This window comes from Serinus canaria, chromosome 5 (assembly GCF_022539315.1).
Source record: "Serinus canaria isolate serCan28SL12 chromosome 5, serCan2020, whole genome shotgun sequence".
Taxonomy (NCBI): domain Eukaryota; kingdom Metazoa; phylum Chordata; class Aves; order Passeriformes; family Fringillidae; genus Serinus; species Serinus canaria.
This window is the reverse complement of record NC_066319.1, coordinates 39,037,470-39,052,624: the sequence shown is the minus strand read 5'-3', so window position 1 is coordinate 39,052,624 and position 15,155 is coordinate 39,037,470. Positions and strand designations below refer to the sequence as shown.

Below are 15,155 nucleotides of genomic sequence, written 5' to 3'. Positions count from 1 at the left end.
GCATGTTTTCTTTCTGGGGTTTGCTTAGGAGGAGATGCTTGTATATTGGCAATGGTCCTGGACAAGAGTATTGCAAAAGAGCAAAGCAGAGGTAGGAGTAGTATCCCTATCCAGGGCTGGACATCCTGCCTGCTGCTACCTCTGCAGCTAATGCAAGGCACAAGGAACCTCAAGGAGGGCTTTCTGCCATCTGCTTTCATGGAATGAAACAGCTTATCTCCCCTTACTCTTTTGCCTATGATGAGTTATATTCTCTCCTCTGTCTACATGGGTGTATGCAGACAGCTTTTGAGGGTTTCTTGTGTTGTGGAGAGGTCACTTCAAGACTGCAGTGTAGGTGTGATCTGAGAACCTACTGGCCACCACTTGCTTAGTGGCTTTTCTGGATGTTTCTCTGGTTTTGCAGTGAAGGAGGAGGAGGTAGCTGCTGACAGAGCCAAGCTAGTGACCCTTCTGATGCTCCACAAGGTGCTTGTGTCCCTCTATGATCTGCTGCACAGCCTCATGGTCGTCCAGGGTGGTTAGGTCCCCAAGCTCATTGGCCTTGTCCTCCACAATTTTCCGTAGCACCCGACGCATAATCTTACCCGAGCGTGTCTTGGGCAGCCGGCTTGTGACCTATGATGGGGAGGAGCAGAGTCAAGGCTGAGAGAAAGGGCTTGGCCAATCTGCCAGTGTGGGTGTTGGACCATTTTGCTTGTGTTACCTGAACATAATCTGGAGCTGCATACTTAGCAATCTTCTTTGAGATGAGCTCCTGCAGCTCGGCAGCAAGAGTCTCCTGTGTGTAGTCACTGTCCTTCTCCTTCAGCACAACAAACACATAGGCTCCTGGCAGAAGGACCACCAGGTTACTGAGCATGGTGCATACCGTGCCCCTGAGACCTGCCTGGACCTCGTGCCAGGAGAGCCCTTCTCTGCTGGTAGCCTCAGGGGATGCTCTGTAGCCAAAACTGTGTGCTTTTGGCCACACAGAAGCACTGCTGCTGCCACCCTATGCTGCTGCCACCTTAGGCAAAGCCTAGCTGGTTGGTGGGCAGGTGTAGGTTGTGATAGATGTGCTAAGATCCCCACTGACATGCTGTATGGTGTTGACACAGCACTGCTACCAGTCCCACTTCCTACTGCAGTGCCATAGCCCTGGGAGATGTTTTGGGGCAGAAAAGAAAGCATCTTACCTTCTCCCTTGATCTCATGTGGGTAGCCAATGACAGCAGACTCTGCCACTGCCACATGGTGATTCTGGAAGAGAACAGGGCAGGGGTTTGACTCAGTGCTTTTGGCAGGCTGGCTGCCCCCTGGAGCTGCCCTGACCTGACTTGGCTGCTGCAGCCCACAATAATGCAGGGAGATAAGTAAGGATCTCAGATGGCCTCTGCCCTTTTTCCTTCCTGCCTCAGTAGGTCTGCAAGCACTGATCTTTTCCTCCTGCCCCTGACTGCTTTAGTTTGGATGGTTTTACCTCCCACCCACATCTCTTACCACAACATTCTCCACCTCTGCAGTGCCCAGCCGGTGTCCACTGATGCTAATGGTGTCATCCAGCCGTCCTGTTAGCTGGTAGTAGCCCTCACTGGTACGATACACACCATCCCCAGTGAAGAAAAATCCTGCAGTAGCCAGAACCACGCCATAGTCACTTGGAGGGAGCATGTGAGCTGCTCAGCAGCCATACTTTCACATTTCCCTTCCTCCTCTCTGTTGGCTTCAAGGCCCATGTACTCTGCTTCTTCCTCAAATGCTCAGGGTAAATGTGCCTACCTTCCTTGTTAGTCTTCTGCCTGTGCTGGTACCTGCTCTATCATCAGGCTCCTGCCCTCATTCTGCAGTGTACTGGCTAATGCTGTGCCTATCTCATCACCATGTACTGGGAGCACTTTGCCCCCGTGCAGGTGCCTGTGGTCTTGCTGTTTCTCTTTGCATTACATCAAGACAGACACACACTCTTGGGCTTGCTCAGTGCTCTGGGTGAGTTGCAGAGGCTGACAGGGTTTGCAAGAGATGCAGCAAGAGGTCTGTGCTCAAGGGGACTGGGGGCAGAAATCCACTCCCTTAAAACAATGTGTGATCCAGTTGGGAAGGTTGGTGAAGGGCAGTCCTGTGATATCAGACCTGGGGAGATGAAAGGCTTCAGGACTGTGGAGGGTCTCTGGAATAACAAAGGAGCAATACCAGCTCTCCTGAATCCTGCCCCATACAGAAAGCCAGCAAGTGGACCCAACCATACCCAAGCAAATGTTTGCAAGTGTCTTGCCACATGTTTTCCTTACCTGGATAAGAAGTCAGATAAGTTTTCAGAAATCTCTTGTGGTCATTGTAAATGGTTCGTGCCATACCGGGCCAGGCTTGTGAGATGCAAAGAGCTCCTGAGACATCATTTTCCAGAAGGACATTTCCCTGTAAAATAGTTACCTTTTAGAAACCATGGCTGATGATACTTGGAATGTTTAGGTACTGCCTGTTCAACAACACTGTGATGGAAATGTCAGGGAGGGCAGTGAGGAGGGTCCTGTGTGCCTCACTTACACAGGACAGGCTTGGTCTCTCCCAGCATATGCCTGCAACAAAATGCCTCCCGTGGTGGGATGCAAGGCCTCTCCAGGGAGACTGGCTGTCCCTGCCCAGCCCTGTCCTTCCTGGAAAGATGTGCCAGGGAGCCCAAACACAGCCTCTCTTGTCAGGACAGTGCAAGCTGGACAACAACTCAACTTCTGCACTAGCTGGAAGAACAGCTTTCCTGTTTGTCCCTTTCCACTAAGGAAGGTTGCTGTCTAGCAGAGATGAGCAGGAAAGACACAGATTACAGATTTCCACTCCCATTGGCAAGTACACGCAGCAAGCACCTGGGGGAAAGGGGGCTAAGCCAGCACCTGGACTGCAGGTTATAAACATACCTTGTCATCCAAGAGGGAGGGGCTGATCCCAAAAAAGGGTCTCATAGCCATGCCTGGAAGGATTTCAGCTCCAGGATTAGAAGGACGGGGTGAGATACAGATGCCTCCTGTTTCTGAAGGAAAAGAAACTGTAAGGCTCATCAAAGTCAGGGACAAGAGGAATGCCAAGTAGCCCTGCTTGGCCTTTGCCTTGTTCCTTATTACACACTGCATGGGCTGGGGCTGCCCCAGAGAGCTGGGGAAGGAACGTTGCAGAAGGATGACTATGCTCATTTAGTTCAGCAGGGATCTGCTGAGATGTGCCCTCAAATCCCCATGTTTATCGAGGTTAGCTTTAAAGGCCATTTGTCTCTTGTATGTTTGGGTGCTCAAGGGCCCTTACAGCCTTGCTTATACAAGACTGTCAGCAACAACCACTATCACTTGGCCAGAAAAGAAGCAGGTCACTCCTAAAGCCTGGAAGAGCAGAAGCTGGAGCAAGGAATCATATGCATCTCACCAGTTTGCCACCAAGTGTCCACTACTGGGCATCGTGTCTCGCCGACCACACGGAAGTACCATTCCCACGCTTCCTTGTTGATGGGTTCCCCCACTGCAAGGAGGAAAACAATGGGGCAGAGCAGAAATAGTGCAGTATCCTGACTCTGGGGTCTGATGTGCTGCTACTCTTGGCATTTGTGTGAAGAGGCACAATGTGATGTCCAAGGATTTGCTGCCCCAGCCCATTTTGCTGCACTTACCTGAGCCAAGCATTTTGAGAGAAGAGCGGTCGTACTTCTTCACCCATTCATCGCCGTATCTCAGGAGCAGGCGGATGGCGGTAGGCGCCCCATAGAACTGGTTAATTCTTAACCTCTCTACTGTTTCCCAGTAGCGGCCTGGAATGGAAACAGGGCCAGTAAGTATCCACACAGGTCCTCCCAGCCCATCAGCAAGGCAGAGAAAGAAGAGGTAAGAGCAAAGGCTCTCCAGCAGTGCCAGGACCCTCAGCCAAGTTAATTGTATGGTGAGAAGGATAGAAGCAGTTCAGGAGCAGCAGCCCTTTTTTCTTCACATCACCTAGCTCTGCTACGCACAGAGGGAGAGGGATTAACAGCTCCAACCCTGGAGAAGCAGCAGTGGCTTCCTAAGCAGAGGAAAAGACTCCTCCTTGCAGTGCACAGGCTGCTGCTGAGGCAACAGAGCCTTTGCTACTGATGTCCTGGCATCAAGCTGCCAGCTCCCTGCCTGCTGTGGATCTCAGGGTGCTGAGGAATGTCCCAGCTCCCCTGAGTCACCTCACTTACCAGGGTTAGGATAGACAGGAGTGCTCTCAAAAAGGACAGTGGTACCACCATTGCAGAGGGGGCCGTAGACCACGTAGGTGTGTCCCGTGATCCAGCCGATGTCTGCCACACAGCCAAAGATGTCCCTGTCCTGGTAGTCGAACACATACTGAACAAGAAAAGAGAGGCAGTGAGGGGTTTCACCTGGGCCTCCATTCCTCCAAGGGGCACAATAGGGAGCAATGTACTCTCTGTCAGCCCTAACATTACTGTGTTCTTCTGTCTTCCTACCACCCCTGCAGGGACACTGTCTTCCTGCAAAGAGTTTTTAAAAAAAAATCAGAAAAAATAAAATTAGTTAAATAAACACCACAACTGTGAAGATGCAGGAGACAGACACTTAAAAAAACCTCACTAATAAATTTGCTCTTTTCCAATGGTAAGAGATACAGCTTTTCTTTCCTTTTGCTGGTATTTAGACAAGGCTGATCCAAGTATCCTGTAATACCCAGAACCTTCTGGGTAAGAAAAGTGCTTCGGTACTTATGTGACCATGTGGAAGGAGAGGAGTTGCAGGCAAGGGCAGAGTGGTAGAGGACTCCATGAGCCTCCTGTAGCCACTGCTGGACTCCAGATAGACAGTAAACACTCAAAAACCCCTGAGCTCAGCAAGGAGCCAAGAACAGGAGCAGTGAAGCAGCAAGCAGAGGGATCATGTGATGCCTTGGCCCAGAGCAACCCCAGCCTGCCCACAAAAATTGGAATTTCTCCATCTCAGCTGGGTGAGTGCAGTGCTGTGCCTGAAGGCAGAAAGCCAAACAAGCTCTTCTTCCCACTGCCCCATTTATTCCTCATGAGACCCTTGGCTGCAAGGCTGGAACATGAAGGAATGATGACTACCCTGTGTAGGGCAGAGCTGAGTGCTGTCATATTGGCAGCAACACAACCAGCTTCCTAAAGCACTCTTCATTTCATTTACTCAGTGCCTGGAAAGCTTCCTAGGGGTCACTCTTCCACTAGCCTATCACTTCTTGCTGTCTCCTCTGATTTCTGTGGTTTCAGACCCCACTGATTTCTTCCTGTAGCTCTCTGCTGACTTTCATCTGGGGACTCCAGGGCCTCAACTATTCAGACGTGCCATAATGGAAGCTTCTTTTAGTTCTTCTGTCTCTTTTTAGTGGAGCAGTGAGTTATGGAAGGAGCAGTCTGCCCCATCCAACTGTAGGATCTGAGTGTGTTTGCCCTGTGTCCAGGTTTTCAGTGCTCCTGGGAGCTAACATGGCCACACGCTGCTCACCCCCTGCATTGCCAGACAGCCCTGGCTCTTGCAAACCTATGAGGGTCTTGAGAGGGTCACTCATGACACTGGGCACAGCTTAGTTCACAGAAAGCCAAGGGTTCCCACACCTCTGGCACACCCCCACAAGGCATGGCCTTCAGCACTCACCGCTAATAGAGAAGACCAGCCAGCCCTGAGCTTGCTTTGTCACAGGGTATGTGGTCTGAGGCTACTGGAACTGCAGTCACACTCAGGAAGAGCCAGATCCAAAGCTAAGGGACTGTTCAGGTAAGAACTCCCACTTACATGGAACCTCATATTATGTCATAGGAATGCTCCTTCCAACCATTCCTACAGCCAAAGGCATCTCTGTGCTGGGCTCAGCACCCTTTTATCCAGTTCTTAGTTTGTTTTGGGCATGTGTTGTGGTTAAAGGTTTCCCTCTTCCCAAAGATGACCCACACTTTTCAGATATAGAGCCACTGGGGTCTATACCTGAAGGGCACTCACCAGCTTTTACAGGTATTGCACATGTGCTCTTCCCAGAAGCACTGCCTTTGATCTCCCACTGGAGCTGGGGTAGTTACACTTACGAAAAGCCAGTTTCTAGAAACCAATTGGCTTTTTCCTCCTAACCCAGTAATAGAAAATTACTCTTGCAAGGCTGAGCATCCTATCCAATGGTTCTGTTTAGTATAGGACAATGAAAGAAGAAAGCAAGAAGGTAGCTCAGAGCAGTATGTATTTGGGAGACGCTGCTATGGAGCACTACCTGTAGCCAGATGTGGTCTGCTGGGGCTTGGAAAGCTTTCCAGAGGCTTTGCATTGGATAAAGTTGAGCTTGTAATGCAACAAGGAGCATGTGTCTTCCCTGCACTGCCTATGAACTGCTGGCTCTTGAGCACTTTGTGGCTGGGATCCATTACCTTGTGTGTGAGAGCAGCAAACAGCAAGTAACCAGCTTGGGAATGAACCAAGCCCTTGGGTTTTCCAGTGCTGCCTGATGTGTAGAGAAGAAACAGCATGTCTTCACTGTCCATGACAGCAGGCTCACAGTATGCGTCCTCCTTCATCATCTCCTGCAGGAAAGAGCACAGCAGTTCTGTCAGGGTCTCACAGCCTCCCTTGTGTCATCCCCACTCCTACTTGTGCACCTCTCTCCCAAGTCTCCCTCTCCTCCGAGCACTTGTAGCGAGCACCCTGCTCCCTACAAGCATCTTTCGGAAGAAACGCATGGCCGGGGCTCACCTGTTCAGAAGTTGTGCTCCGTGCTGGCAGCCCAGCCACCCTGTGTGCTACGGATAATTGGCACATGCCAGGTCTGCCAGCAGACCCCTGTGTGACAGTGTAGTGGCAGTCCAAGGCTGGATTCACAAAGGAGCAGCCCATGTCTCATGTGTTTCCAGGCCCCTGTCCATCCTGCTATGTGCTCTGGCTTGTACTGCCTGCCCCTGGCAGTACAGGGCTGGTAGTGTGGGAAGACACACCAGTGGCCCATTCTGATAGCTACTGAACTGTCCTGAACTTGTGTGTAGCTCTGACTGCCACTGCTGCTATGGGACAATGTCCCCAGATTCTGTCAATGCCAGCAAAACTGCCATGGCCAGGTGAGACCCTCTCCACCCAGTGTCCCTGCACCCAGAGCAAGCACTTTGCCCAGGAGAAGTAGCAAAATCGCTGGGCAGCCTCTCACCTCCTCCAGGGGCACATCTAGAGCTGTCATGGGAACCTTGCTGGTGGTCCTCATGGAAACCAGAACCCGTTTCACTCCAGGGCACTGCTTCACAGCCTGGTCCACTGTCTTCTTTAGCTCAATAATCTTGCCACCTCTTAGCCCCTGGTTCACTGTAATCACTGTTTCTGACTGGGCTGCAGAAGACAGAAGAGCCACATAAGCAACTCTGCTCCTCTCCACCAGTCACAGAGCATTTTGTCTCTACCATGACCTTTCACCTCTCTGTCTCACAGCCCTTAGTACTCATGTCCTTCATTTAACAAATACAGCAGCTTTGCATCTTGGTTTTCCAATAATTTCTGCCTGTGTTGCATCCCCTTACAGGAGACATTGTATCCCAGTCCTTCAGTCCCATAGATGAAAGAGAAAACCTGTTCATCCCATGGGTTAGAATGTATTTAGTGAGCTCATACCATTTATTGGATTGCCAGTACCTGCTCCATGACTATAAATAATGTCAGGATACTCTCAGAGAGCCCAGGGAGTCTCACTCAGAAAACCTTTGCCATCCCCACAACCCTGAGCCCCTCGAGCAGCTGAACCAACAAGCTCAGCACTGTGTCCCAAGGGAAATAAGTCACTGTCATCCACTGCCTCTTACCATCCCGGATCCTGTCAGCGAGAGACTCTGCACTGAAGCCAGCAAACACCACAGCGTGCACGGCCCCGATGCGGGCACAAGCCAGCATGCTAGCCACTGCCAGTGGGCACGGGGGCATGTAGATTGTCACCCTGTCACCCTGCTTCACCCCTTGCCTTTTCAAGGTATTTCCCAGGCGGCATGTCAGCTCCAGCAGTTCCCTGCCCAAAGAAGAAATGACACAGTTAGAGGCTTTCTTGCAGATCTTACCTGCATGCATAAACGTGGGGGGCCTCAGAGTCACAAGGACACCGTTTACATCCCTATATACCCTAACCCTCCTTACTCTGGAAGACCATGGGAGAGCTGTAAAAATCAGTGGGAAGGAAAGAAGAGAGTCTCTAACATAGACTGCTGTTTATGGAAAAGACATAAATTAGAATGATTTCTGTACAACAACAGCCACTGGCAATTCCTCTGGCTCAGCAAACCCACAACACCTCAGCTGACTTTGTCAATGACAGCCTCCATATTTCTTACCAATCTGTACAACCAGTGGGACACACTACCCTGCACATCTGGAGGTTACATGTGAGAAGTTAGATATCTTTCTCCAAAACAGGGTCCCATGCTTAACTAAAGCTGAGGTCAAGCAAGAACAACAGCTGTAGGAAAGCAGGGAACAGAAAGATGCCTCTCCCAAGAAGTGTCCCAGAAACCAGAGCTTGGCTGTCAAGGAGTCATTTTATGGAAGGGCTCTCCATGGATGGGAATTGGCAGGAGTAGCTGGTCATATTTGTTGTATGAGGCCTGAAGTCAGAGAGGATAGAGGGACTTGTTTGGTGTGCAGAGGGATTTAAGTGAATTCTGTGGCAGTGACGCAGAGAGCAGGCAATTTAAGCTGGAAGGTGGGAGGCCCCAGACCAACCTAGCAGGGCTGGACAGGCAGCCACCCCAGACAGCCAAATCCAGCAGCACTTCTGACATGAGGATGAGTGTGGGATTTCTCAATGTATTTGCAGCTGTGAATTTGCTTTCCTTGCAGACCACTTACCCAGAAGTTTAGATACCAGGAACCTGGGTGGGAAGGCACACGTGTGACTTTCCTGTGTGTCTTACCTACAAGCACTGCAGTGCTGCCCCAAAGGGCTTATATCTGCCTCCCCAGCTGGGCAGGGACTCCTCAGGGCCCAGCAGATTTATCAGGGGGTAGGCTGAAGTTTCAGATCAGCAAAAGCAAGCCAACAGCTACCATACTCTGGATCTGTGTGAAGGGATGCTGCATTCCCTCACATGACAGATGTCAGCAGATCAGCCCTGTGCAGTGTTCATGCATGCCACAATATGCCTCTCATATGCTGAGAGGTAATTACTGACCTGTATGTCACCTGCACCTGCTCTCCAGGTTCATCCTTCTCCCAGATTAGGGCCACTTTGTCTGGGGCTACATGGACATGACGGTCCAGACAATTCACTGGAAAGGAAAACCCAGTATAATTGACAGAGCAACCCTCAGTACCTCTTACCTCTCATAAAGCCAACACTGCCTGTCTCATTTTCAGGTCAAAGTCAGGGCTGTGTGTGAGTCTTCTCAGCATTAGCCTTGGGCAACCTTTGTGGCTAGCAGCCAGGAGATCACAAGCACCATCCCAAGCCTGTCACGGTCCTCACCAGTCCAATACCTGCCAATCCCCACTATCAGCTTCCTCCTTAGCTGTGAGCTCATGCAGTCCAGAGCAGAAAACGCCTGAAGTCCCTTTGGAGGTCACATCCCCAGTGCCCTCCGACTGCTGACAAACATTACTAAGGCATCACTCCACCCAGCACTGCCTTGCAGCTGCCTCTGGGGTGAACCAGGGCAGTTTTTAGTGGCAGTGCTCCTAAATAACAAATGTAGGACAAAAGGGAAGCTCTGCACAGGAAGGCTGCAGAGTGCATTCATCCAAGATGGAAAAGAGCCAGGGTAAATACAGACTGCACAGCTCCTGGCTTTCCAGGGACATTGTAAGCTGAGGCTTTGGCTGCAGTTCTCCCATGTAGTTTCCCACATTGCTGGCAGCTGCAGTTTCCTCAGAAGCCTTGTTCCACTCTGTTTTCCTTAAACCTGCTAAAGTTGTGGAATGATACAGCAGCCCCAGTTTGCCTACCAGCTTTTTTCTCCTGACCATTTGCAGTTTTCGAGGAGAGAAAGAAATGCATATAAAAGGAGAAAAAAAATGAGATGTCAAATCCCAAAGGCAAATAACTCCTGCTCTTTTTCCCAAATAGATTACATAAGATCTGATTTTCTCAGAGGTGTGTCTTGTATTTTGAACACAAGGACCAACAGCACTGTGAGCAGGACACAGTGTCACCATCCCATGTCTTCCCCTGATAGCCCCCCTAAGCCAATAGCCCCAGTCCACAGAAGAGCCTCCCACTACAGTGGTGACAGTATGGCTCATTTCTCCTGCTTTCTACAGATACATCTTGCCTCCTCTGAGCAGGAATGACCTAGAGCAACCCTGCCTGCTGAATGCACAGGGTTTCAGTGTTAGTGCCTGTGGTCCTGCAGGACAGAGCTGCTGCACTGCAGTGGGATCCATGGCAGCTGAGGGAAAGCAACCCAGCACCCAGCAATCCAGCTGCAACCTCTCCAATGAAACCCAGCTGCTTCCTTAGGGTCAGCCACAACTTTACACTACAGTCACTGCAGGACCAACTGGACCTTTTGGGGATCCCCCTCTCTCCAGACCTTTAACTCTGTGCTCTTCTGATATATTCCCAGGGCTGAAGTCACACACATAGAAGCACCCGCAAGCACTTGGTATGATCCCATGTCCATCTCCTTCTTTACCTGTCACATTCAGCTGCCCCCCCAGGAACCAGGAGACTCTGCCCTGGCACAAGTCGCAGTCCTGGACAGAGTGGAAGGGGGTGATCCAGGTGAGCCGGCTCCTTCCTAGTGCTCCCCAGAAGATGTCACTCTGCTCCACTGACACCTTGTACAAATCTTGGTGGTCCTTGGGTCTGGGGAAGGCAACAGCTTCAGGCATGTAGGCAGTGAGAGGCCCATGGCTCCAGGGTCTGGCAGCCACCAGCCCAGAAGGGCATCTGGGAGCCTGAGAAAGAGCTTTGAAGCAGCAGGTCCTGGCCAGCAGCCTGGCCATCACTGCAGGTATCTGCCTCTCACTGAGGAGATGGATACCTGCAGCCCTCACAGCTGCTGGGGACACCTGGCCCAGGCAAGACTCAGGCCTCTGTGGAAGGTGGGGCTACGTGGTCCTGGGCTGACTGGACACAAAGCAGCTCTCTCACACAGGGAGCCTGGGCACCCCTTCTGCCTGCCTTGTTCCTCTCCTCCTCTCTTCCAGACCACTATGGGAAAAAAGAAATTCAATCCCTGTAAGGGAGGGGAAAGGGGTGGACTGTAGAAACATTTGACTGAAAATAACCTTCATCCTAATCTGAGTCCTGACAGCAATTCTTGAACAGGAGCCAGGTTAAATGTGTGCCTGGGCATTCTTGCAGAGCCGAGGTGCCTGGGTTGGCTCCAAGAGCCTGCTCCTTTTCTCCTAAGGCTGCACTGCATCCCCAGAGCCACTTGTTTCATCCCCACTCACTTCCCTCACACCTCCATCTATTCATTGCCATCCCCTCCCTTGCCGCTTCATACTCCCCCCGTCCTCTGCTGGCCACAAAGGCACCTTGGGGCAGGTCCCTGTAAATCTTAGGGCCACCCCCGCCCCCCATGCTAGTCGTAAATGATGGCCAGAATTAATGCCTACTTCTGACAGAGCACTAGACTGTGGTGGGCCAGGGAAGGTTTTTCTCACGCAGGAGAGGAATATCGCATCCCATCCTACCCACCTTGCTGGGTGGCTGTCAGAGCTGTCCCTCTGGCAGGTTGGGCTGGGCTCTCTGCCTGCTCCCAAGCACTACAGAATGGCTGTACCACCCACCAGCTGGGCTGGGAGCATTCAATGAGGCATGGTGGAGCAGCTGGGGGTGGTTTGGCATGAAGCATTGCAGCCCATCTCCTCTCCCTGAGACCTCCCACCACCTACCGTAGCAGAGCTCAGCTGCCTCCCTGTCTCCAAAGAGGGGTTTTTTTCTGCTTCCTTTCCTTCAGGCCCTATATAGGTAGTTTTTTTAATGTAGAATTTGCAGGATTCCTTAATGTCATTGACCAAATTCCCTTCTCTTCCTAGGGGGCACAAGAGAAGAGTAGAGAAAGGCTCTCCCTGCAAGTAGGGTTGTTCTCAGCCAGAGACACCTAAGGAATCAACAGCAGAGATGACAGGGTTAGTAGATCTCCTCTTGGCTCTCCAAAGTGCAACACCACTAACAGTCTCTGGAGCTGGTATGTTTGGTGGACAGGCTGGACACCAGTGTGTAGACAGGCACTATTTCACATCAGGTGCACGTATCCCAGACCACACACCTGTTTTGTGTCAAAGCCACCCTGAGCTTGGTGGGAACTTACAAGGGCCCTGTACCCATGGGGAACGCAGACCTTTGGGCCTACAGCCTCTCCACAAAGTCAGGCCAAGCAGCCTCATTGTTCCACAAGTCTCTTCTTTCCTATGCACCTCAGCATTCTTCCTGTCCCTGGAGGACATTAGGTGTTTGCACCAGACCATTCCCAGATTCTCTCAGCAGAGCAGGTGCCTCCTTACCTGCTGTCCTGCTCTAACAGAATCTGCGCTTCCGTTGGGGAGGAGTCCACCGGCCGCAGGGGCGCGTCCCTGGGGGCCTGGAAGAGCCAATCAGCTGTCTGGTTTGAAAAGCCAATCAGCTGGCTAGTTGTGAAGATTGACACCCGGTTGAACCACTCAAGAAGAGTCGCACACGCCTCTGTGCCAAAGCAGGTTTAAAACGAACAGGCGCAGGTGGGGAGAAGCTTCCTTGGCTTTCGGCCTTCGTGCTCGTACGCGGCTGGGCTCGGTCACGCTGGGTTCCGCTGTGGTGCTGGCCCTTTCCCGGGAAGCACGCCGGGCCCTGTGCCAGTGAGACAGCTGGGGCCCCTTCCTGGCAGAGCCTGCTGGTCCTTTTTTGCCAGCGCCTTCGCCAGGCCTTGCCGCTGGGGGCCCTCCTAAGGCTGCTTGCAACCATGAGACCGGCACCAGCGCTGGGAGTGGCCCCATAGTCGACACTGAGTGCAGCCTCAGGGCCGGGAGTGGCTCCTGTCATTCCAGACAGGGAGCGGCCGCATGGCCGGGACTGCGCGGCCAAAATCGGCACGGCCGGGACAGCAGTGCATGGCTGTGACTCCTCAGCATGGCTCACAATGAACTTTGTTTGTTTAGCTGCTTTTAGCTAGCCGTGCTGTGGACTGAAGGACAAAAATGGCAGCAGCAGCTTTTCCTATTTTCAGTGCTCCACGTGAAGAAAAGCACTGAGTAGAGCCAGTGGCCGGCACGGCTCGCACGGTGAGTGGTGTCTCTGATGCAGAGCCTGGATGAGATCAACCTTTCAGCGCTGCAGAGCTCTATAAAAACTGTTTCGATTGATTAATCTTGAGAACCAAGAAGCCTACAAATACCAGTTTTCTCCCGAATCAGGAAAAGGAAAGGGTGAAGACAGGTAGAGAAAACAAAATGGGCCACTGAGGTCAGTGAACAAGGAGTCAAATTCTAGGTGTGAGAGGATTGAGGAGACACCTTAGTTTTGGGCTGAATTTCTTTTGTAAGGCTATGGTCAAGATATATTTGATATATCAGACTTTGTTTTTTCCCTGTAAGTTGTGGAATGCTTTGGGGGGAATGTAGCCATCTAACCACAGCTGTGAGCAGAAGCCTCCGTGTTAAAACAAGCAGATCTTGCAGCTGCTGTGATCCAAAGAGAAGCTTGAATAGAGAGAGTTGAGAGAGAGGAGAAACCTTGCCCAGGAACAGAAAGAAGAAAATCTCCATTCCCAGAGATGGATGAAAAGAACTTTTGCTTTTATATTAGAACAGCTCATCCTTAAAATAGTACCCTATAAGTTGACATGGCCCATGAACACAGCTGTGGGAAGGCTGCAAGAGATGGGAGGGACTTCACGACTGCAAATTTCCAGACGGCTGCTATAGGTGGAAATTAAAAACCATGAGAGAACCAAGACAGACTCCTCTCCCTAAGAGAACTGAAGAAAGACTGTTTCAGAGGTGACAAACTGACTGAAAGTCCCATGTTTTGTCTCTTTACATTTTCAGTGGGAAAGAAAAGAGGATGTAGGGGGAGAAGTGTTCTGAAGGTTTATTCTGATTTTATTTTTATATTTTTCTTTTAATTCTGTTAATAAAGTTTTCTTTATACCCTTTAAAGTTTTGAACCTGTTTTGCCGTCCTCCTAATCCGTCTCACAGCAGGAAATGAGTAAATAATTCTAGTGAATGCATTGGTGTTTGGCCAGCACTAAACCCACTACTCCCGGTAACCCAGAACAGGCTTCCATTGCTCTTGAATTGGAGCTCACCTAGCTGGAGATCCCATGGTGCCCTTCCCTCTCAACCAGCTCCCCTGCACTTGTAGTGTCTGGCTGCTGCCTCAGGCCAGTGGGGCCCTGCAGCCTGTTCCTGGCAGAGACTGAGCCTGCCTGGAGGTCTGTCTGTCTCTCATAACACCAAAGCACCAGGGCTGCTCTGGACACTGTCTTTTACCAGTTGTATGCTGTGACTTCTGCTCCAAGTACAAGCACACCCCTTTCAGTTTTATATTTCACTGCAGAGAGAGACCCAAGCCCCATCTCTTCCATGCCTCAGTGAAGAGGAAAGTACAGATCTGGGCTGCTTTGGATCTCTTACCTCTCTCTGGCTACAGCATGACATCCAACTCCCTCTAAGCTTTGGCTGAACTCGCCCTCCTTGAACATTGGCAACTGGACTCATACACAGTATTCCTGTTTCGTTTTATTCTTCTTCATATCTTTACAGAAAATGGCACATAAATCACAGATGCTGGATGACTAGAAGTTGTTACAGCTCCATATCTCAAACACCTCAATACTGAATTATTTTCTCACTGTATATACATTATTTACACTCCATGGGCTATCATCTAACACGTCAAACGATCGGGGGACAAAGACAAACAGGCTGGATGACTGGGCTTAACCTTTGATGGAAGAAAAAACAGTAGCTCTGGGGAAAAGGGTGCTCACAGCTGAAAGCAGGACAGAAAGGGTCACCTGGAAGTCACTGTCCTACGGCTTTCGGAGGGGGAATAGTGCTTTGCTGGGATGGGAAAGTGATCTTACCATGGAGAGAGTTTGGCTGTGTGGGTCTGCATGTGCTCCTATGGGATGTGTGTACACGTTACAGGGTGCATCAGGGTGGATGTGCATGGCTGTCATTCCCTTTAACACTCAAGAGGGTGCGCTGGACAAATTTAATTCAATGAATACGTTAGGTGGATGTTGTTGTCTCACCTGGAATAATGTA

At 50.9% G+C, this 15,155-nt stretch overlaps 1 protein-coding gene across 1 annotated transcript; it reads right to left on the bottom strand.

The window, feature by feature from the left end:
* Positions 1 to 130: 130 nt before the first annotated feature.
* LOC103826530 (acetyl-coenzyme A synthetase 2-like, mitochondrial) lies at positions 131 to 11,696 on the bottom strand. Its single transcript, XM_009101891.4, has 14 exons — positions 10,590 to 11,696; positions 9,131 to 9,227; positions 7,775 to 7,974; positions 7,132 to 7,307; positions 6,365 to 6,517; positions 4,181 to 4,328; positions 3,635 to 3,772; positions 3,394 to 3,486; positions 2,895 to 3,007; positions 2,271 to 2,397; positions 1,483 to 1,610; positions 1,179 to 1,242; positions 707 to 831; positions 131 to 618 (listed from the first exon to the last, which is right to left on the bottom strand). Exons 1-14 carry the CDS (start codon positions 10,900 to 10,902, stop codon positions 442 to 444), a joined length of 2,052 nt encoding a protein of 683 aa, XP_009100139.1. The 5' UTR covers positions 10,903 to 11,696; the 3' UTR covers positions 131 to 441.
* Between the last annotated feature and the right edge of the window lie 3,459 nt (positions 11,697 to 15,155).

What these genes read in the sequence shown, in the direction of transcription:
- LOC103826530 (XM_009101891.4), bottom strand. Translation starts at nt 10,902, where the DNA reads ATGGCCAGGCTGCTGGCCAGGACCTGCTGCTTCAAAGCTCTTTCTCAG. An exon ending in CAGGTGCAGGTGACATACAG is followed by an intron (nt 7,975 to 9,130) that starts GTCAGTAATTAC and finishes TTCTTTGGGCAG; the next exon opens with GGAACTGCTGGAGCTGACAT. An exon ending in CGCTGACAGGATCCGGGATG is followed by an intron (nt 7,308 to 7,774) that starts GTAAGAGGCAGT and finishes TGTCTTCTGCAG; the next exon opens with CCCAGTCAGAAACAGTGATT.